The sequence below is a fragment of the Rhinatrema bivittatum genome, chromosome 3 (genome assembly GCF_901001135.1).
Source record: "Rhinatrema bivittatum chromosome 3, aRhiBiv1.1, whole genome shotgun sequence".
Lineage (NCBI taxonomy): Eukaryota > Metazoa > Chordata > Amphibia > Gymnophiona > Rhinatrematidae > Rhinatrema > Rhinatrema bivittatum.
In genome coordinates this window covers 474,949,926-474,973,712 of record NC_042617.1, presented here as the reverse complement: position 1 = coordinate 474,973,712, position 23,787 = coordinate 474,949,926, and the positions used below count along the sequence as shown (strand labels likewise).

The 23,787-nt window shown below is 37.7% G+C and overlaps 1 protein-coding gene across 1 annotated transcript in view; it reads left to right on the top strand.

Moving 5' to 3' along the window:
• The first annotated feature begins 361 nt into the window (after positions 1 to 361).
• Positions 362 to 23,787, top strand: part of APOB (apolipoprotein B) — an 88,152-nt gene continuing 64,726 nt past the window's right edge. Inside the window, exons 1-15 of the mRNA XM_029595996.1 lie at positions 362 to 485; positions 1,435 to 1,473; positions 3,241 to 3,356; positions 5,980 to 6,125; positions 9,142 to 9,295; positions 10,674 to 10,829; positions 15,925 to 16,049; positions 16,151 to 16,236; positions 16,550 to 16,772; positions 17,503 to 17,730; positions 18,542 to 18,659; positions 18,959 to 19,105; positions 21,823 to 22,034; positions 22,891 to 23,128; positions 23,446 to 23,622. Coding sequence (XP_029451856.1) covers positions 428 to 485; positions 1,435 to 1,473; positions 3,241 to 3,356; positions 5,980 to 6,125; positions 9,142 to 9,295; positions 10,674 to 10,829; positions 15,925 to 16,049; positions 16,151 to 16,236; positions 16,550 to 16,772; positions 17,503 to 17,730; positions 18,542 to 18,659; positions 18,959 to 19,105; positions 21,823 to 22,034; positions 22,891 to 23,128; positions 23,446 to 23,622 — 2,223 coding nt within the window. The 5' untranslated portion in view covers positions 362 to 427. The remainder of the gene's footprint in view (positions 486 to 1,434; positions 1,474 to 3,240; positions 3,357 to 5,979; positions 6,126 to 9,141; positions 9,296 to 10,673; positions 10,830 to 15,924; positions 16,050 to 16,150; positions 16,237 to 16,549; positions 16,773 to 17,502; positions 17,731 to 18,541; positions 18,660 to 18,958; positions 19,106 to 21,822; positions 22,035 to 22,890; positions 23,129 to 23,445; positions 23,623 to 23,787) is intronic.

The following is a 23,787-nucleotide window of genomic DNA, read 5'->3' as shown; positions in this document are numbered from 1 at the left end:
CATGTATGTAACATGTCTTTGACAAAGAGGGGTTTTTTTGTTTTATTATTGATGCTGATGGTCATGTGTACTCTTATGTACCATAATTACTCTCTTATTCATCAATAAAAATGATTTGAACTAAAAAAAACAAACCCAAACACTAGCAGACATACAGTACATGTTGTGATAGAAACACCTTTCTCTTGTAGCCTTTCATTCAGTTCGGGGCATACATGCAGCCCTCTGTGAAACTGCAGGGAAAGATTCCAACCTTTGGACTTTTTGCAGCTTGCCCTGAACTTCTAAACAGAACAGCTCAGCTGGTTTCCCGGACTATATAAATTAAGGTCCAAGTGAGGATGCTCAGTCTCTTTGTGAAGCTAAAGAGAATAAAAAGGAAGGGGAGAGGAGCTAAGGGAGTGACGGTGAGCCTCCACAGCCCATCATGGGCACTGCCAAACTTTGGCTATTGGTGCTGCTTGCCAGCGGCTGCACCATTGCCCGTAAGTAACTGATTTTGATTTTCTTATGCTGATTTGTAAAACTCTGTCAGAGTTAGAGGATCTCACAACATTCATATATAGAAAATAATGAGTAGAAATATGGGGAATCATATAATTTATTTTATACATACATTGATGAAGCTTTTGCCAAGGAGGGATCTTGGATTCCCTTACAGTTTGTCCTAGGCCTTCTTCTGTAAATGGTCTTTAGTATCTTTGAAATTATTAGTTATATAAAAAGGTGGCATTAAAGCAGATTTCCTATGTATTTCTTTGTATTTTAGTGCTTCCTCCATAGGATAAGATGAGCATTTTTGGAATCTGAAGTGATTTATTCATTTTAGTTATACGAAAAAACAAATATTATGCTGTTGTGAAATGATAAAGTGATTGGTCATCACGCATTGCTTAGATCCTTATTTACTATGTGTGCTTGTGATGGATACAAAGTGGGAGAAAACCTTTCATAAACAGGCCCTTAAGGGTCATTCAGAATAATTGTACTATTCTTGCTTTTCATAATTCAGAAGCTGCTTCGCTCTTCCATTTGTTAAAAGCACTTCTGCACACTTTTATGCAACTTGTCCTATTTTTAACATGTATTTTAAGAACACCTTGTATACAGACATTTTGTAACAGTCTTATTTTACTGCTACCTATTGTAGCTATGAGTGGTATAAGAACAGGTTTTCTGTAAAACAACTTTTTTTTTAATTCCACAGAATTTGTTGGGAACAAGTATTAAGGTTATGAAGTTTACAAGTAAAAAAATATTAGTAAAACCTGGAATTTTCAGTGTTTGGTTTAAATATCATAGTTTCTTTATAAAGACATGACACACACACACACATTTTTATATATATATATATATATATATATATATATATATATATATATAGTTTATTATATATTTATGTGAAAGCTTGTATTTTTTGCACTTTTTCTACAGAGGATGATCATTCAGAAAGCCATTCTCCAAGCTGTTCAAGTAAGGGTTTTTACTTTGCATCAACACTTAAAATTAGGAGCATTGTGTCTGTATGTCTTAGGTGCGTGCCGATACTGCAGTGTAGGCTGTTTAGTTCTTCTAGCTCAGGTTGTTTCTACTTCAGAGAGATTCATTTATTTCTCATATATAAAATTATCTGTTTTACTTGCTCTTAATTCCTAAAGGGCTTGTATCTTCCTTCCTGTCTTAACTATAGTGATGAAAGATCAGAAAGAAAGAAAGAGAGCCTGTTTTTTTTCCCCCTGTTGTTTCATCCTACTACCATTTTTCATTCTTTTAAATTCCTATTGCTGATACTATCTCCTCAGACAATGCCCTGCTTACCAAGTTGCTCTGGGAGTGAAATTGTCCCATAACCAGCAATCAAACTTAGGGATCAACTATTGGATTGGGCTTTACAAATTCTTCTTTTTGTTACTATTAGGTATTACTTGCTTGAAAAAAGGAATTATTTTTAGTTTTCTCATCGGGTAGCTACTTGTTGGAATTCTTACTGAATTAAGATAAGGTATCAGATGTGATCCAATGAGTATGTTAAATCACCTATAGTTTACAATCCTATATAGAAAATTGTTTTTCCATAGACATTGAGTGGACAAACAACTTACAGAATAGGACTTTTTATGTACCTAATAAGAGTTTTCACAAACTTTTGCATTAAGATATCAACATAAGAACATAAAGTTTGCCATTTATATTGAATGCATGATAATCATGCAGCTATATTCCGCCATTCCTATTAGCAATGGATAATAATTCATTAAAGATAATCTCGGTAACATCAGGAAAAATGGACTGTGTGCTTAACCTTTGTAATGAACACCGCAGTACACCTAACATAGTTACAGACTGTTCTTTAATCATGGAATGACAAGGGAGGAGGCGGAGGTCAAAGTATGCAGTGAGCTGGTATTTTGTACAGGATGGCCATTTACTTTTCTAATCTGATGCTCCAGTGCCCTCTGGAGCTGACTGGGTTTAATGCAGCCAACTCAAACAAATCCAGAAATTTCTAGTTTGGAGAAGGTCATTTTTTCAAAATTTTATAGTATATTATTCTGAAATTTGTGTTTGTTTTGAACTTCATGTTAAAAGATAGATGCAGTTCATATACTAAGAATACCTTTATTACTGACGTTTATTTGAAGGTGCTGCTAGGTGGTAGTCATGTTTAAGAAAATAAGAACATAAGAAGTGCATTGCTAGGTCAGACCAAGTTCCATGGAGCCCAGCATTCTGTCTCTGACAGTGGCCAATGTGGGTCATAAGTACCCATCAAATCACCAATAGTTGTTTTATTTCATATATAAGCACTGGCTTTCCCAAGTCCCTTCCTTTTCCATTTCCTCCTCTCTATCCTTTTTATGTAAACCGATATGATGTCCATACGAACTTCGGTATATAAAAGCGTTAAATAAATAAATAAATAAATAAATGTCTACCTGGCTAATAACTGTTTATGGACTTTTCCTTCAGGAACTTGTCCAGTCCTGTTTTGAACCCCACTGTGTTAGTTGCCTTGACCATGTCCTCTGGCAACAGATTCCATAGCTTGATTATGTGCTGAGTGAAAAAATACTTCCTACAATTTGATTTAAATCTGCCGGTTGCTAGTTTAACAGAGTATTCTCTAGTCTTAGTGTTGTTTGAAAAGGTAAATAACCATTCCCTATTTACTCATTCCACCCCACTCATGATTTTATAATGTTTGCATGAATTCTGAAGCATATTATATTAAATCTGTAGAAGACTCAACTAGATTTAAGCACCTGAGGAAATATGTGTACAACTATGAAGCAGAGACTTCTAATGGAGTGGCTGGTACTGCAGACTCACAAAGTGGATCAAAAATCAGCTGCAAGGTAACAGTAAAAATAAAATCCTATAAAGTTTGTTTGTTGATTGAATATGATCCTGGTGAACAAGGCCCTCAACAACTGGCAACTAGAGCTAAGCCAGATGATAAGTTTTCACTGGCTTCTTTTTCGGAAATCTGATACTGAGTTCTACAGCATTACAGGACAGTTTTCTATAGTAGTCCAATGGAAATTCCATATACTTGCACATAGGCAGGGTCATTTTATAACCCCATGTGTAGGGCTAAAGTCTGCAGGCACTTGTTTTCCCACAGACATTAACCAAGATTTTCAAAGGTGACTTAAGCTTTTAATTCCACTTTGAAAATTACTGAGTTTGGCTGGTCTTTAATTAAATGTACATACAGAAAGTTAATTTCATCCTGCTCAGAGCAGATGCACGTTTCTGTGTGTAGATTGATATGTATACTGTTAAAAACCAAAAATATGTACCTCTGCCCCCTCAAAATGCCTATTTCAACTGCAGGTCAAAGTACATTGTGAAATTGAATTTCATTATTTAACCCACAGAAACACAATGTTGAATTACAAAGTGAGATTTATATGCATATAACAGCATATGTGCTTTTACATGCACTGGGGAACAATATTCAAAATTAATTCTTATGTGGGTAAACATGGATGTCCCTACATAAAACACCTTGAGTATTGCTCCCATAATAAAAATAGTGTTCCAACCTTTTCTGTGTATGCCTGAAACTTTTTAAAATTCTTTCCTTTTATTTCTGATCTTTCTCCCTTTACATTTTTCTTTGCATTCACTTTTCTGTTCTCTACTTTTTCCCCTTCTCCCATCCAGTTTCTCTTTTTCTCCTTCCCTCAGGCAGTCTGTTATTCCTTCCTGTCTCTTCCTCCTTTCTTTTCTTTGAACCTCAGTCCATTTCTTCCAACTGTTCCCCTTTCAGTCTTACCTCTCTCCTTACTTTCCCTTTATTCTCTCTCCTTCAGTCAATAATCTGCTTCACTCCACTATCTCCCCTCTTTTTTCCTTCCATCAATACTTTCCTTTATCCTTCAGTTTTTCTCCCAGCTCTCCTCCTTCATCACTAATTGTACCTGTCATTGATGAAAGAGGAGGGCTGGAAGGAGTAGCCTAGTGGTTAGAGCAGTGGACTGCAAAGCAAAGTTCAAATATCACTCCTTCTCCTTGTGACCTTGGGTAAGCCACTTTACCCTCCATTGGCTTAGATACAAACTTACTGGGCCCTAACATGTGTGATAAATATCACAATACACATTAGCACGCACATTTTACATTTAGTATGAAAATGGGAGAAGTTAATGGAAACGAGGGTCTGCTAGTACGGACTGCAGTAGAGTAGCACGCACTAATGCCGGATGTAATGTCAGAAATAACTACACCTTTTTTCTGTGTGTGTGTGTGGGGGGGGGGGGGGGGAGAGGGAGAAAGAGAGAGAGCGACTCTTTATAGAGTCAATATGACATGGTATATGTTTACCATTGTAAGAGGGGACACTTTCAACTTGAGGAGGGTTTACATACACAGTCAGAGGAATTAACTGCAAGTTTGATTTGACTGATGAATTTCTCGCATTTGAATCAATGAAAGGTACCAGGTTTTGTAGCTAGAGACTGCTTTGTACAAATCAACTCCTCTTGTTGGTACCTTTCATTGATTCAAATGCGAGAAATTCATCATCAGTCATATCAAATTTGCAGTTCATTCCTCTGACTGTGTACATAAAACCACCTCCCCCCCCCCCCCCCAAACATACCCTGAGTTGAAAGTGTCCCCTCTTACAGTGGTAAATTTTTAGCATGTCATATTGACTCTATTCTGTCTCTCTTGTGCTCTCTCCCTCCCTCCCCGCCCCTACAGTAACAGCTGTATTTGTGTGTTAGGACCTGCAATAATATACCATGTGCTTTAAAAACAAATAATATGCAACATGATAATGTATCATGCATTGCATTATTTATCAATGCAGTAACTCTACAATTTTCCTAACTACACCCATTTTTTTTTTTTATTGTGGGCACTATTTCCAATATATTTATAGCAATTTGATGAATTTAGGGGCTAGATTGTGAGCCCCCTGGGGCTAGGGAAATACTTACAACACCTGAGTGTAATCTACTGAAGTGCCTGAAAAAGCAGAATCTAAATAATTAAATTAAAAAAATTAAATTTGCTTTGCTGTCCAATAAAAAAATGTAAAAGTGTGCATTAGCCCCATTCAGATCTACCATCAGCAGTAGAATCTGCAGGAAACCTGTGAGGGCCAGCAACAAGCATTTTTCTCCTTTTGTTTAAATGGAATGAATTCTAGGTGAAGAAAATGTTTAAATATAGTGCCAATTGGTTTTCTCTCATGATTATTGCAATAATAACACTTGTATATTTAATTTTTTGTTAGATTAATTTTATACTGTTTGAATGGCAGACTTGTTATTCTTTTTGCTTATGGCAGAGATTCTGTGCCATAACTTTTATGAAACCATTATTTATTTACTAAATCATAACAAAGATCAGATTTCAAAATATAGACTATTCTGTTATAGCAAATTGTACAGTCCAGAAAATATGAAGTCATGCTGTACATGGTAAATACTTTCAGTGTTAATGATGCAGTAATTGTATTTTCAGGTTGAACTGGAGGTTCCACAACTGTGTAGTTTTGTCCTTCGGATAAGCCAGTGCACCCTGCGAGAGGTGCATGGCATCAACCCTGAGGGAAAGGCTATGCTAAAGAGGTCATTCAACTCAGATGAGTTCTCAAATGCTATGTCCAAGTAAGTGAAAAACATGAATTTCCATTAATAAGAGTTAGGATACTTTCTTGTCTTACAGTATTGACAAACAGAACCGCAAACTGGTTTATAATCATAGCAGCCATAATTACTAGTATTATTATAAAATTATAACTGGCTTACACTGTAGTGCAGGAAGTTAAAATGGTTTTTGTTAAATGTTGGGATTCACAGGAATTGATGCCATCTAAACTCAAGGTTTCATCTCTTTTTTTAAAAATACTGATTTTAATTAATGTTCAGTATGAAAAAGTCACAGTCGATTACTTTTACATTTCATCATATGTAGGCTTTTTCTGAACTTAAGCAGATGCAAACTGACTGGGTTATTTATCATTAACATATAACATGGGAGAGAGAGACAGAGAAAGAGAGAGACTCTGTAAAAAGCAGCATTGTGTAACATTTATTTATTTATTTATTTAACTTCTTTTACTATACCGACACTCAAGACCAGGTCTTATCGTACCGGTTTACATTAGAACAAGGGGAAAAATCAATTAACGTATAAGTGGAAAAGAGAAGTTACATTAAAACATGTAAGTTTACTCTTTATACCACTGTAAAAGGGGGCACTATTAACTCAGGGTGAGGTTTGGGGGTAGGGTAGGTTTTGGGGGGAAGTTTTACATACATAGTCCGAGGTACAAATAGCAAAGTTGACATTAGTGAAGATTGCAGCTAGGTACAGAGTGCATCAAGCTAGGTAGAGTGTACATTGTACAAATCAGTTCCTCTTTTACCTTTCACCGCTCCAAAGGACAGAAAAAGTTGACATCTGCACTGATGTCAACTTTGCTGTTTGAACCTCTGACTGTAATGGTCAACTGTCCTCCAAAACTTGCTCCCCCCCCCCCCCCCCCCATATCTCACCGTGAGTTAATAGTGCTCCCTCTTGCAGTGGTATAAATAGTAAACTTACATGTTTGTCTGTATACAGGTGTGCTCTTTCTTTCTCAAAACCTTTTCAGTTGGTAATGTGCCTGCAGTGGATTAATCAGTATGCAATGTGGAAAATAGTGCAAGTGTAATAAATGTGTTGCAGAAATCCACTATATTTATAGCATTTTGATGAATCTAGGGGTAAGGCAGAACATCAATTTCCTGGTTAGGGGCTTAAGTGCATGAAATTACTCGGGTTTTTGTTAAAAGGCCATTGTGTCACCTTATTCCTATCTTCTACATGAATGCTTTAAAAAAAATTTTTCAGTTCTCTTGTCTTTCATACATTACAGGGAAGGCTTGCAAATTCCCCTTCCATAGGATGCAACTAGTGGATGCTAAGGACAGAACTGTTTGTACAAATACACTTTCATACATATCCAAACTATTCTTCCACACAGATATAATATTGACTTCCAATGCTTATTGTTAGTTAGGTCTGACTGCTAGAGGGATGAGCTACTAAGGTATCCACTATATGGGTGTGCTTAAGTTTATATAGCCAAAGAGTTGAGGAAGGGGTAGCAGGTATAGATGTATACAATAAACTGGACTTGTGCCCTGGAAGGCACATATTTTCAGTATGTGTCAGTGATATTCCAAAGTTTGATGCAGGGGATGCTTTGAATTGTCCGCAGGTACATAAACATTGTTCACTAGCATTAATTTTCTGACCTTATTACATAATCTTATAATTTTGTGTAGTCTTCATTTCACATAATCATAGAATAGCATCCTTTTCAAAACAGAATTATTCTATATTTTCCTTTGTATAAAATAATAAGAAAATACAATAGTAATGTGCTGGTGTTGTAAAGCCTAGTTAGTAGATTGGGAGCTCATTGACTTAGGCACAGGCATGCATTTTTGTTATCTTCTCAATAAATTAAAAATGTAAATAAACTACAAAGAAAGTGATATAGCTCCTTATTTTTGGAATAATTTTGCAGTAGGGACTTAGTGGTAAATTTTTAATAGAGCACATAATTTCAGGCATGCATAAAACCAACCAGAATTTGAAAAGTAAGTTGTTTAGTGTGGGCAATTTTTAGCAGTCTGCAAAGGACTAACATTTGTGTGTACAAAAGATAAACACAGACTTTAGCATGTATGTACAAAGTGGACTTCTACACATAAGTCCTCTTTGAAAATTAGTGGGCACATGTGGAATGCAGTGCAGGTGTAAATGTTAGCAGGCTTAAATGCACGCAGGTAGATTTACATGCATACATTCCAAAATCGAAAGTGTATGCAAATGCTGTTCCCACTCTAACTCCATCCCCTCCCTCCCTTCTGCCTCCAGAATGTCTCTTTCCAGTATGCATAAAAGTCTGCACAGAATTGCTTCTGCACATACTTTTATGCACACAACCCCCAAGCAATTTTTCTACAGCTCATTTACGCACATACAATTGCGTAAATGCTTTTTGAAAACGAGGCCCTGTGAGATTTATAGTTAAGAAACATAGAAACATAGAAACATAGAAATGACGGCAGAAGAAGACCAAATGGCCCATCCAGTCTACCCAGCAAGCTTCCCTCATTTTTTCTCTCATACTTATCTGTTTCTCTTAGCTCTTGGTTCTAATTCCCTTCCACCCCCACCATTAATGTAGAGAGCGGTGATGGAGCTGCATCCAAGTGAAATATCTAGCTTGATTAGTTAGAGGTAGTAGGGGTAGTAACCGCCGCAATAAGCAAGCTACACCCATGCTTATTTGTTTTTACCCAGATTATGTTATACAGCCCTAGCGTGCATTTCATGCTTCTCGGGACAGATATTGTCTCTGCTAAAAGTAGCCATCACTGCCTGACCCCATTAAAGGAGAACGGTGAGATAGATCAGCCAATGCTTTTTCATTCATGATGAGCACCAGTAGTCAAAGGAATAAAAGTGGTTTTTACAAAAGAATGTGGAGGAAGTTACAGTGGGGGTGAAAAGGAGTCCAGAATGAAGAAACATAAAACCCTACATTATCACCCAGGATTGGAAGATCTGCTGGCTTGCTTATTTTGGTTTATTTTTTTCTAATGCACTTTTTTTTTTCTGTGACAGGTATGAGCTTAAATTTAGCATTCCTGATGGAAAAGAGGTCCTACTTTATCCAGAAAAGGATGAGCCTGTGAACATCCTGAATATCAAGAGGGGCATTATTTCAGCCCTGGTCGTTCCAGTGGAGACCGAAAACACCCGAGAAGCTGGTTCTATGGTAAACACACTAGAACAAGTCAATTTGATGTTTTTCTACTTTGTGATTGCTCCACTGAAATTTTTTTTTATGCATTTTCTCTATGTAAAAATCAAAAGAATATATACCTACATTGTGTTTTATTATATATGTTATGTGAGATTTATTTCATTTTTACAAAGATACATCAAAGGGCCTGCCCACTACACAGTCTTCTAAATCATTAAGAAGGTAATTTTGCACCAACCCACAAAGATCACACCAATTTTCAAAGCAAGGGGGTCATTTATCAAAGGCTTATTGCACGAGATAAGGCTGTATCACGTGCGATAAGCCTCTATCACATGCAAAAAAGGCCTTTTCGCATGTGATATGCAAATTAGGGGGAGGGGAGGGGGCATGGAGGGGCGGAGTCGGCGGTGTCTTTGCTGCCGGCAATAATGTTACTAACATTATTGTCAGCAGTAGCGCGTCGAATAGCACCACCTTTCACGGTGACGCTATTTGGTGCAAAATCCGGCAGCCGCCGCACCGCCGTGGTGTGAAGGCTGAAGGCTTTTGCAGGCCCACCTACCTTTGCCCCCCATTTTCGCAGGATTCATCATTCTGCGAAGAATGATGAATCCTGGCCCAAGCTTGCACATGTAAGTTCATTTTGAAAATGATGCTGATAAAACTTCCTGCACAAGTTACACTTGCTAATAGACACAGGGAGATTTTCCAAGGGAACTTATGCACATACATTTGAAAATCAAAAAGTTGGCATACAAATCCTAACCCTGCCCAAACTTTGCTTCTGTCCCCCCCTCCCCCGAATGCCTCTGCACAGTCAGATAAAAGTCTGCACAAAATAGCATTTTGCAAATACGTTTACCCACACAGACCCATTTTATGTATGCAAATGATCATTTGCATACATAAAACACTGTAAATGGTTTTGAAAATTAGCGCCTATAAATTTTACAACACTTTTGGAAAGAATGATACAGTATAAAGTCAATTAAAGTGCATTCAGTATTTTCTACTAGACCTTTTAGATTTGAAAAAGAATGTTGTGTAAAAAGTAGCCACAAAATGGCTGCCACATTTCACCATAGAGCTGCCTGTCTACTAAATCAAATCCCATGTTTTAACTGGGTCAAGAGTAGGTGTATTTAGAAGATATTTTCATAGGTACTTTTCTTATTGACAAAAATAATTCCTATCTATTTCTTCATATTTTGAACGTCAGGTAAATCTATATTATAAGGAAATACATTAAATAGGTGATTGAAAAAAACCTCAAAGTGAAATATATATATAAAAAAAATACCAGACTTCAATAAAATCATTTTCTCCTACTTAGTAGTGTTTAATGAATTTTAATGATATTTTTGTCTCCCTCTTTTTCCCCTTTAAGGATACTGTCTATGGAAAGTGTTCCAGTGAAGTTGCATTCAAGAACAAAAAAGGAAATACAGCAACAGAAGTCACAATAGACAGAAACCTGCAAACATGTGATCGTTTTACTCCCATTAGAGACTACATCAGCCCTATAGCTCTCATCAAAGGACTGGTAAATATGGCAGGATTCTTTGCAAAAAAACACTTCTCCTGTGAAGATTTTTTCTATTTATCAACTTAACATTTTGCTTTTCATCTAAAGTAATGACTTTGCAATTGCTAATCTGTGATACAAGATAGCTATTAGAAAGTTCTTCGACCCTAATGCTTACTTATTAACTTAAAACCAGGCATTCTCAACTTTTCAGAGAGCATGGACCCCTTTTCAACCTCAAACATTTTTGTGTTCCCCCTCCCACACACTTCTTTTTCAATTTTGCATGACATAACAAAACAAATAAATGATATGCACTCCATAATCATTATGAATGCATAAAATGTAATATTAAATGATGAATATTGACCCAAACTGAAGACATAGGGAGGGACATCTCCTAAGCTCTTTAAAAATTGCCCTCATAATTGAAGACTGGAGCCTATAGTGGCTTCCACCTCCCGCTCCAGGGACAATGGAGAAAGGGGAGCAAGTTTAAGAGGTTTCCCAGGTTGGCACCTTGGGGGGACCTGACAGAAAATCAGCACCAGATCCTTCAGAGTTGCAATCTAATTTCCAAAGGGAAATTGTCTGTGGAGTTTTTTTGAAAATTCAGGCTGGCTGGGGAAAGTCAGTACTTTTGTAACTGTGTACTTTTTATCTGCTTTGGTCGCCGCATCTCAAAAAAGATATAGTTGCAATGGAGAAGGTACAGAGAAGGGCGACCAAAATGATAAAGGGGAATGGAACAGCTCCCCTATGAGGAAAGACTAAAGAGGTTAGGACTTTTCAGCTTGGAGATGAGATGGCTCAGGGGGGATATGATAGAGGTGTTTAAAATCATTGGAGGTCTAGAATGGGTAGATGGGAATCGGTTTTTTACTCTTTCGGATAATAGAAAGACTAGGGGGCACTCCATAAAGTTAGCATGGAGCACATTTAAAACTAATCAGAGAAAGTTCTTTTTTACTCAACGCACAATTAAACTCTGGAATTTGTTGCCAGAGGATGTGGTTAGTGCAGTTAGTATAGCTGTGTTTAAAAAAGGATTGGATAAGTTCTTGGAGGAGAAGTCCATTACCTGCTATTTATTAAGTTGACTTAGAAAATAGCCACTGCTATTACTAGCAACAGTAACATGGAATAGACTTAGTGTTTGGGTACTTGCCAGGTTCTTATGGCCTGGATTGGCCACTGTTGGAAACAGGATGCTGGGCTTGATGGACCCTTGGTCTGACCCAGTGTGGCATGTTCTTCTTAAGCCAGTAGAAAGTACAGGTGTGAAAGTGTACAAAGGATTTCAAAATTCTTTTGGCTACACAGTATTTGTCAGGTTGTGTAGCCAAAAGAATGAAGTTGAAGGCAAAAGGAAATATGCTGAATATCACTATCCCTTGGTGCAGACAAACATTTCGAAACATGGCACGTTGGGAGAATGATATTGAAATGCTTATGCAAGATAAGCCATTGATTTTTACTTGCAAAATACAAAAGAGACAAAAAAATGCTTAAACTACAGGACCTATGATTACAAGTCATACAATCAAGGTCTGTAGACTGGGAGTGTTTCCTATGATGGTCCCATAGAGATATCTGTTTACTTGATATATTGAGAATAACATTTTGGCCATTGTTTGTGTGTGCACGATTAAACAGGTGACTCCATTATAGGAGTGGTTTCCTCTCATACTGCCAGTTCCATTTCCTCCTTTCACTCATTCTACTCGCTTTTTTAGTGCACATCTCTTCTCCTCTTTCTCTGTCAGGCCAGTGTCAGAGCACAAGGCAGTAGCAGGAAATGCTCCTCTCTTCCCAATATCCTCACTGTGCAGAAGTGGGGTTTTTGGCTCTTGAGGGCTGCAATCCAGACCTTTGCTGGGCATGCAGTAGTGGCAGTTTGAGATTCCTAGGTAAAAATGGTCCTTCTCTGTCACATCTCCTCACACCTGCAGCAATGTGGTTTGAAGTTTCTGGGGCGGCAGTAAGTCCCACTCTCACTTTCCTGGCCTGTGACAGCAGCTCAGCTAACAAAAGTAGCAGAAGTCCAGGTAACTTTCTTCCATCCCTTCTGGCGGACAGCTTGGGATGGTTTTGTGGACCCCTGGGTGTCCATGGACCCCAGTTTGACAACCATGGATCTAAACTAATTTTAAACTAGGTACTTAGGCAGTGCTTCTCAACCCAGTCCTCGGGATTCACCTAGCCAGCCATGTTTTCAGGATATCAACAATGAATATGCAAGAGATAGATTTGCATGCACTACTTCCACTGTATGCAAATCTATGTCATGCATATTCATTGTAAGTATCCTGAAAACCTGACTGGCTAGGTGTACCCCAAGGACTAGGTTGAGAAGCACTGTTGAAAAGGTCAGGTCTTTGAAAACTCTTGTTGAAAAACCTGTGCATGTCACAGTATATTTAAACTATTAAAAGTGAATTTTAAAAGCCCAATGCATTCCGAAATTAGGGGATATGCGAATATGTCGGGTTGGTGCATGCCGAGCGGATTTTAATGTACGTCTGGATATGTACGCACAAATGAAAATCTTCCAAAATGGGGTGGGGCATTGATATTCCAGGATTTAACCATGAAATTTGCACATAAACGTGCACTGAGGTGTGCCAGGATCACCTGCGGCATAATTTTACTTCTACTATGGAAAATGTTGACTGATCAGTGGGGTTTTATAGGTTAGGGCTAACAGGGGAAGGGAGGCTAATAAACTAGGGGGGTTTGGAAGTCCTATCTCTTAACTAGGCGAACTGGGAAAACAGCCAATGACGTCAGTTCATATCCCTTTTAAAATTTCCCCACTTATGCAGTAGAAGTGGAATTTGCATGCACAACACATGCATGCGTCCACGTAAAACTGAGGGCACATGTATGTGTGGCGAGGCTATTTTATAATGTGCAAGCATATTCACGTGAATATTATAATTGTGTACCTGGGCACGGGCCGTTGAATGCATGCACATGTGCGCCCATGCACCACTTTGAAAGTTACCATCCCTGAGAGCAATTTGGAGTAGCCTGCAGAGTACAAAGTAATGTATATGGCTACTTTTACTCCATGTATTTTGTAGCTAACTACTTGGGTAGTTTCTCTTTGAAAATTAATTAGCATAAAGTATGCAAGCTCATGCACTCACATATAGTTTGTATCAGAAGGGGAGTAAAATGTTGTGCGCACTTTTGAAAAAACCCTTGTACGCATGCTGCTTTTCTTCCCTGACTTCTACAGGGACCTTATCTATTTTTAGCCTGTCTAAAAACATATAAGAAGATAACTTTAGAACAGCAGTGCATGCACCCATATATGTATGTATAAGGGCACAAGGAAATCTTCTCCTGTAGCAATCTACGTGTGCATGTAAAAAAATGTGCACATATCTGAATAAGTTCTAATTTATTTGGCTGCTTAGCTGGATAAGTTTTAAAAGTGCAACTTATCCAGCTAAATAGCTTTATTTGAGACTTACCTATCTATTTTACTTAGCTGGATAAGTAGCACTTTTCAGACTTATCAGGCTATCGAACTTAAATAAGTAGTGCTTTTAAGGTTTATCTGGGTATCTGACTTAGGGGGTCATTTATCAAAGTGCTATATGGCGTTTTCGCATGCGTTAAGCACCCTTAACGCATGCGAAAATGCCTATAACACATGCAAAAGCACCATAACACATGGAGTGATGCAAATGAGAAAAATAGGAGGAGTTTGGGGTGGGATTTGTGGCCAAGTGGGCTGGGCTCACTGTTTTGTGAAGCCATATTGCATGGCTTTAAGGTGAATTTTAACTAATCCCTTTTCATTTGTGTAAAGCTGTGTGATAGTAGTCTTAAGCTCCTAGAGAGCCAGCCTAGCTGTCAGGGCCCTTCTACAGCTACAGGGGGAGAGGGGGGGAGAGAGAGAGACTAGCCATAATGCCCTCATCCTAGGCAGGTATTTATATCTCTATAGAAGGTCCACCTAGTAACTCGAGGTGAGGTTTAGGTATTAGTGTAGGGGATAGGGGCCACTTTGACATTCAAAATGAGACGTACGAACAGAATAATGCTCTCTTGTGAAGATTTGATGACCTTCGGAGTGAGGAAACTCACCCAAAGATGAGATTTGTGCAATGTTCTCTCAACCTGGCTTGATGTTACCCAGGTAGAGAGTCTATCAAGCTAGGTTGAGAGAACATTGCACAAATCTCATCTTTGGGTGATAAACTGCCTATTACCATAAAACATGCCCCTTTTCCTATCACCCAGAGAAGTAGAAATTTTAAGACTTAAGTAGTGGCAAAGATGATTCTTAGCTTGATAAGTGGGAATTTATCTGGATAAGTAGCGTTCAACTGCTATACCCATGTATTTTTATTTCTGATTTTAAAAATATACATATAGAGATTTTACTCATGTAATTTACATATATTTGTCCCCCCCGTAATTTACGTTTTATATGTGTATGTCAGGAAATTTTCTAACAGGTATGCGGCAATTAGTCTACCAGTTCACCCATTCCATGTGCAGGTCATCAAGATGCTACTGGCAATTCAGCCTCAACTCCTCTCATTTTACTCAGACCCCCACCCCATCTAGTCAGTATTTCACTTTACACACGTAAATCTCATAAAATAGCAATTAACGTGCGTAAATGTTGGTCCCCCTAAGCCTGAGAATGCCCCTGAGCTGCCAATTTTTTTTAGGTTTATTTGTTTACCTTTACTGCTGCATGAATGTTGTTGCTTTCAAAAATAGTATATACGTGACTAAGTTATTTACATACGTAGTTGCTGATTTTTACATGTGCAAATTATGAAAATTCAGCTTAAATTGCAGATCCTCACATGCTCTTTTATCTGGATAGAGGAGGGCAATTTCCAGACCAGCCAATTTACCTGGGGAAAAATCAGTATTTACCCAAGAAAATATGAAAATTTCTCTAGATGTCTATGCAGTCATCATTTTGCTTCTATTACAATGACTTCAGTGCTTTATATACATCAAAATGCAGTGTATTGGCCACATCTACAGCAACTTTCAGCTATAAAAGTAAAGAAATGTTATTAGTACAAGTTTGAGTATATTCTATAATTCATATCTCCATTTTAATTATTGTTCACAGAACTCCCCATTATCCACACTGATCAGCAGCAGCCAGTCCTGCAAGTACACTATTGATGCTAAAAGACGTCATGTCTCTGAAGCAGTCTGTACTGAAAAACACTTGTTCCTTCCGTTCTCATACAAGTAGGTTAAACGTTGCATTCACGTACAGCAATCTGGCTGAATGTTCTTCATTTTCAATGTTTTTAGTTTAACAAATCACTGCATGCTCTCTTTTATAACAGAAACCAGTATGGCATAAATGCACAAGTCACACAGACCCTAAAGCTTGAAGAAATACCTAAGATCAACAGCAGATACTTTGATGAAGGTAAAGTAGAATTAAAATCCAGTAATAGTTATCCTGAGATGCAGTTGGTTAGCACACTAGGCTACCACTTCTGACTATGCCAGCATTCAAATCCTCACATGGGTCAGGAAAAAAAGGTCTCAGACTGTTGTCATGACGCATTTGTCATGAGGCTGTTGTCTAGGCATTTGTCATGAAGAAAAAAAAAAAAGATTGCAAAAATATATTGTAAAGCCTATGTTTATAAAACTGAAGAATATAATTTGTACTTAGATTGGTTTTCAGTTTCAAAATAATCAGTAAATGGTCAAGGATATTTCTTTTCATTATATAGATGCATCTATAAAGAGGGGTCTTGCCTTGGAGAGCGCTGATAGTAAGTTCCCATTTAAGAATGGCGACGTTATTCTGAAAAGCCTCCAGGAGTTGCAAAAACTGTCAGTGTCTGAACAAAACCAGCAGAGGGCTAGTCTGTTCCACCAATTTGTGACTGGACTTCGAGGTTTACACAATGACACCCTCAGTTCTCTCGTACCGAGGCTGATAGAAACTTCAAGGTACTAAATATAATATGCTTGCAACTTTGTGGGGAGAGAAAAAAAACAGAAAATATCTTTAAAGTAATCAAAAACTAATACATTGAGTTCACAATACAATTCATTGGGTTTTTAAACTGGCATCTTGAATTCTGCCAGTTTGCATTAATTTCACTGTATCCTGATGAGTTAAGCAGAGTGAAATCTGTTCATTAATTGAATGGCAGAACTGCAAGGGACAGTTGGGTAGACATGTCAGGTCCTTTGACATAATAATTATTTGATATAATTATACCAGGGTCCTGAGATAAGAGATGCAGTCACTCAAAGAAATGTTAAAGCAAGATTATTTGGGTTCTAGAAATATTAGACTTTTTTTTGGCAAAAATGGCAATGTTAGATTCAATTTTCTGACTAAACTCCCATGCAGGATATATGATCTAACTTGGTTAATGTATATCTTCCCAGTGAAATTAAGAAAACATTCACTTTCCTAACCTGCTATTGAGTTAGGAGTCCTGTAACCCAGAAACTATATGTGCTACATTTTCCTCATAGACACAAAGTGATAAATCATAAATTAATAAGTAATTCCAATCTTATTAATGTAAATATTTTTTATAAACCCAGATTAATAAATATAACTGATCAATCACCTTTTGATAACCAATTAAAAAAGATGTACATCTATGTAATTTGTCACCTTAAAATCACAATCAATAGATGTGATCCTTTTTTCTCCATTTTTCAGCCCTATTACATTACAAGCCTTAGTGCAATGTGGCACCCTGGAGTGTATCAGTGCTATCCTTCAAATAATGAGAACTGGAAGTATTTCTCCTGTTGTGGTTGATGTAGTCACCTACACTTTGGGACTTTTGCCTTCACCATGCAATAAAAGGCTACGAGAAGTTTTCAATATGGCCCAGTACCAGCAAAGCCGAGCTGCATTTTATGCCTTGAGTCACACTGTCAACAAGTGAGTAGACCAACAAATTATAGTGTACCATAAATGTAATCAATTGGCATTGTGAACTATAGATTAAATAACTTGTAGCCTCTTCTGTCACCATCTCCCACTCTATTGTCTGATCATGAAGCCAGCTACTTCTCAGACTGTGTTTTCATTAGAAATGCTCCAAAAAAGTCATGAGCTCAGATTATGGTCCAAATCCCTGCTCATTTTCTTTTGAGTGTTCAATAACCTCTCCTTCCAATTGATTGAACAGGGACTGAGTTATTTGTAGCTCATCTTTTTGAACAGAAATAAAGGTTAACAAATCAGGTGGACTAACATGGCAACCACACTGCTTTACCCATTTTCTTGGGGACCATTGTAATCTGATCTTGAATTGAAACCTACTAAACTATTCCCAGTGGAAACTATTCAGATTGTAGCCAGGGGTATTAGATCAGGATTGTGGATTATGGTTTTTCTGACCCATTACTGAGTGTGGAGATATGTATAAAGGAAAAGCTGCTGTATTGGTAGAACTGCATGCTAAAACATCATTTCACCTATTCTACCTAATAATGCTAACATATGGTCACAGCATCCTAAGCAACTGCATGAACCTACTTCTATTATTTCCCTAGAAAAATATAAGGAATAATATATTCTATGCACTGTGGAACTATTAGAGAAGAAAAGCCAGGTTGCTAGCATGCATATTTTTATTTTTAGAATTATGATTAATACAAATTTCATTATGATGAAGAGTTTGAGTACATGTACACAAGAAATGCACACCTTTTGAAGGGAGTTCTTACTCAGTTTTATTACTCTACAGCTTCCATAAAGATGGAAAAACTGTGACAGATGAAGTGAGGGATGTTAGTGATTTCATGGCATCATTAATTGAAAATGAGTGTTCTGGAGATCAAGATAAGACTTACTTAACACTTAAGGTAATTTTTTAAATTGTTCTTCAGAGGAGCTATTGCACTTTATTAATTGTAGTTATTATTAAAAGTATATCTATCCAATAATAATTCTGAACTAAACAGGATGATATGAAAATACATATGATTACAATTCAATCATCTGACTGGCTGACTCTGGACTTATTTGTATGAAAGGCACTCTTTGCAATCCATTTCATGCTTGCTAGCTCTGTATCCTATATATTAGGCTGGATCATACCTAATAGGTTTTGTTATCGATAACTGAAACAATGAATTCATAAATTCTCTTTCTTTATTGACAGGCTATTGGAAATATGGGTAAAGCGATGGAAGATGCTAACCCGAAACTGAAGTCTTCTCTTCTGAAGTGCATTAGAAGTCAAATCCCAACCCTTTCAGTTCAAAAAGCTGCTATTCAAGCATTCAGAAAAATGTCTATTACAGATGAGGTAAACTTACATTTTTCAAAACCTTGCTATATTTTGGGGGGAACAGGCTTCACCTCTATAACGAACCTTCTTCATATCATTGCTAATTGTGGGTGGTGAAGGTAAGGGTAGGGATTATTGTAATGATTGTATTTTGAAATGTTATTTGTTACCTGCTTTAATGCTAATATCTGCACCTAGTCCTTCTCCAGGTCATCAAGACCCGCCTAGTTTTTCACCCTAAGCTCCCCCTAGTTCACCTGGATATCCCACCCAACCAATAGCAGACAATAGATGAACCTGATATCAATTGTGCATGATAATTAGCAGGTGTAAACTTGCACGAAAAAGATGCCAAATGTAAGTCTCTTATAAAATAGCAACTTTCATGTGTAACTCTAAGCCCCACTCTGGAACACCCCAAACCACCCATTTTTTGTGCCTGTAAATATACGCACAAAACAAAAAATATGTACATATTTCAAATGTTTATAAAATAGTATATGCATCAGTACAAGCTACTTACAGACATATATGCTAATTTTACATGTATAACTCCTTTGAAAATTCACCCTCAAAGTATGGAGGTAATTTTCAAAGGAGTTACACATATAAATGACAACATAGTACAGTAGCAATTTTCAAAAGCCCATTTAAGTGTTTAAAATGCACTTACATATGTAAAACCTATTTACAATTCAATGCCATATATTACAGAAATTTTCAAGAGCCCATTTAAATGTGTAAAGTGCATTTACGCATATAAAACCCAGTTTTCTGTATGAAAAGTACCCCCTATGTGTGTGTTTCAACTGCACCCCCTGAATGCATCTCCCCAGTTTGCAGAAAAGTAAATGCATAACCATATTATGTGTGCAATTTTACATGTACTTAGCCCTGAGCTATTTTATAACAGCCATATACTTGCATAAAATAGTTTTATATGTATAAAAGCCTTTGAAAATCAGGCCCTTTATGTTTTGAATATAGACAACATAAGTATATACTGTAGATAGATATAGATATAGCTATAGATATTTATATAAACTGTATATGTGTGTGTGTGTATGTATATATTGACTTAATGCCGGTCTAGTATGGCATATTCCCTTTTTCAATTTTGCCAGCATTTGTTAATACAAGACATGTCATGTCTGCTAGTTTCATGTACATTTTTTGCAACAAGCTATTATGATATGATTTTTTCAGTACACATACGCCCAAATTTTAAAAGGCCTGTACGTGTAAAAATCAGGGGTTACACGCGTGGCTGGACCTTATGCGTTCCGTGCACATTTTAGAACAGGCCCAGCCATGCGCCTAACCCCTGATACATGCACAAATGCTGGGCCTGCTGAAAGGGGCGGGTTGGGGGGCGGAGTCTGGCCGGGGAGGGGCGGCATGCCATTAGACCCTGTCCTGGGGAAGCACACACCGATAACCGGCCGGTGCGCAGAAATTACTTCTGCTCTGGAGGAGCAGTAAGTGCAAAAATAAAAATAATGGGCCAGGTTTTAAAAACAGCGCAAGGGAGTAAATTTGTTCGCGCAACCCAGCACACAGATCTGAACCCGATTTTATGACATGTGCGCGCAGCCAGGCACATGTCATAAAATCTGGGGTTGGCGCGCACGAGGGAGTGCACCTTGCACGCGCCGAGCCCTAGGGGAGCCCCGGTGGCTTTCCCTGTTGCTTCCGAGGCCGCTCCAAAATCGAAGCGGCCTCGGAGGGAACTTTCCTTCCGCCCCTCCACCTTTCCCTCCCTTCCCCTATCTAACCCACCCCCCAACTCTAAAACCCCCTCCTGACCTTTATCTCGAAAGTTACGCCTGCCTCCGGGCAGGCGTAACTTGGGCGGGCCGGCCAGCTGCCGGCCCGCCATCCCTTGGCATGGCGGCTGTGCCGGAGGCCTCAGTCCCGCCCCCGGCATGCCCCTGGGCCGGCGCCCCGCCCACGGACCCGCTCCCGGAACGCCCCTTTTTGCAAGCCCCGGGACATACGCGCATCCTGGGGCTTGCACGTGCCGCCAAGCCTATGCAAAATAGGTTCAGCGCGCGCAGGGGCAGATTTTCTCGGGTTATGCGCAAAGTCTTTGAAAATCTGCCCCAGTATGGATAAGTGGGGTTATTTTAGTGGTGAGGAAGGATAGGGTTAGAGGTAAGGAAGTTCCCTCCCAGTACGCTCCTTTATTGGAGCAGATTGGGAGGGAACTGGGGAAGTTCTACTCGAGTCGCCGCATGTATTGTTCTAAAATTACCCCCCTGCCCCATGCATGGAGCAGGTTACCCACCCGCACCTGCACACGGGAAACTTATTTTAAAACATGCGTGCACTGACACGTGCATGTTATAAAATCGGCGCATCCATGTACGTGCTGGGAACCGCGCGCACATGGACGCGCTTGCCTTTTAAAATCGACCTCATAGATTGTATATGTAGTTGTAATGTATTTTTGTACTTTTGTATTTCTTTTCATGCATCTATTAGAATAAAAGCTTTTTTGAAATAAAGTAGTCATATAAAATGTATACACTAGCGTTCCTTTATCTTGTCATACATATATATATATATCCACTGAGCAATATTGAAGTGATATATATGTATATGAAGTGATATATATATATATATATATAAGAAATAAAAAACAAAAAGCTCCTTTTTCCAAGCCCACACACACACACAAAGTTTATTTTATCAGTCAAAAATAAATGCTAATTAATTGAATACATTTTCTGCAGGTCCGAGTTGTCATGCTTCAGACATTCCAAGACAATAATGCCCCAGCTGATAAACGTTTGGCAGCCTATCTCATGCTGATGAAAAACCCGTCACAGTCTGATCTTAGCAAGGTCACCAGAGCTATTGTGAAGGACAAAAATGAGCAAGTGAAAAGTTATGTGACATCCCATATTGCTAATATTTTGAGTTCTGTGTCCCCAGAGGCTCAAGAGTAAGTAGAGTCAAAGTGATATAGTTTGAATACAGCTGGTCTGACCTTCTGATCTCTCTTTTTTTTTTTTTTTTTTACAATAAAATTTTGTATTGCATTTTCTAAGGGCTTTATACTTGGAAAAGTGAAATAAATAACAGTGTGTTGTAAGTACAATTTGCATTTATGTTTTGTTAATTAAATGAGAAATTATGCAAGTTTAGAACTATAAATTACCTAAGAACTGAATGTAATTGTAAATAAAAAAAATAAACTTTGGTAAACTGGATAATGTTGATATAACTGGCCTAATTTGGCAATCATATTTTAAAGTGGACCTCTGGTGACAAAAATCACTTCAATATTGCTCAGTGGATAAGAAGAATTTTTCTAGACTTAATATCAGAAAAGAATCATCTTGTTTTTTCTAAAACATTTCTCTGAGTACTAATTGAATGCACAAACTATTAAACAGAGAAGGCATGACCTTAAAGCTATCCAGTTAACTCATGCAAATAAATCAAGTGATGATTTTTAGCACCTAAGTGTTGTTATCCCTAAAGTGCTCTGTTCTACCCTAGATCTTATGTTTAATGCCATTATTTAGTTAGAAAGGCAAACAGCTTGGTAAATGTAGATGCGTAAGCAGAATTGTTTATTTGCATTCTGTGCTTTATAACAAACTACATAAAAATGTGATATATAAAAAATGTTTTAGTAATTCAAAGATTTAAAAATATGAATATAGAGTGATTTAATCACCTCAGTACGTAAAGAAAACTATTAGCTTTCTTGAAAAGGGATTTCTTGAATTAGATTTAATCTCATGATTGGAAGACAGTATTTTGTTAATAAAACTAACTTTCTGTCTGTTCAGACTAAAAGGCAAAGTAGAAGAAGCTCTTAAAGGATCTTCAGTTCCAACAGCCATTGACTTCAGAAAGCTTTCACGCAACTATCAGATTTCTAAAAGCATTGCCATTCCAGGCTTAGACGAATCAGTGGCAGCCAAAGCAGAAGGGAATCTGATATTTGATTCTGGCAGTTATATGCCCGAAGACGCTATGCTGAAGGCCACCCTCAGTATCTTTGGAGAAGCTTTTGATATGTTTGAGGTATGTGCTTTGCAAACCTATCTCATTAAAATATTTTTGCATATCTTAGATAATTTATAGCAGTCTGTAAAGAGTGCAATGTATTATACTAGTAGTTTCATCAACAGTATTTTAGGCTCTATTTTATGTGCTCTCTCTTTAGTTTAGTTTAGTTTAGTTTATAACTTGAATTGCATTTCTTATATTTGTAAAACAAGGCAATGTCCAGAATACTTGAAATGGAAATATTTCTGTACTACAGATTTGTCGGAAGCTGTTTTATTCTTAAGCATATTTGATGAGAAATTTTTTATAAATCTTATTTTTATTCTTTGCAGTTTGGTTGGGAAGGAAAGGGTTTAGAGCCCACTCTGGAAGCTTTATTTGGACAGCAAGGCTTCTTTCCCAACAGTGCCATGAAAGCATTGTACTGGACTGATGGTAAAGTTCCTGAAGAAGTCTCAGAAATTCTCTACAGTTGGTTTGGAGTCTCCAGGAAGAACAACAAGAATCAGGTATATCTACTGAAATTTATGATTTTGCATGTTATAGTACTGAATAATTTCTTCTAGATATTTCTACAGGGCATATATATATTGTTTTCCTGTATTTATTGCTTTATATCTAGAGGTAGTAAAATTGTCCTTCCTTATTGTCCTTACTAGACCTGTCCAGACACA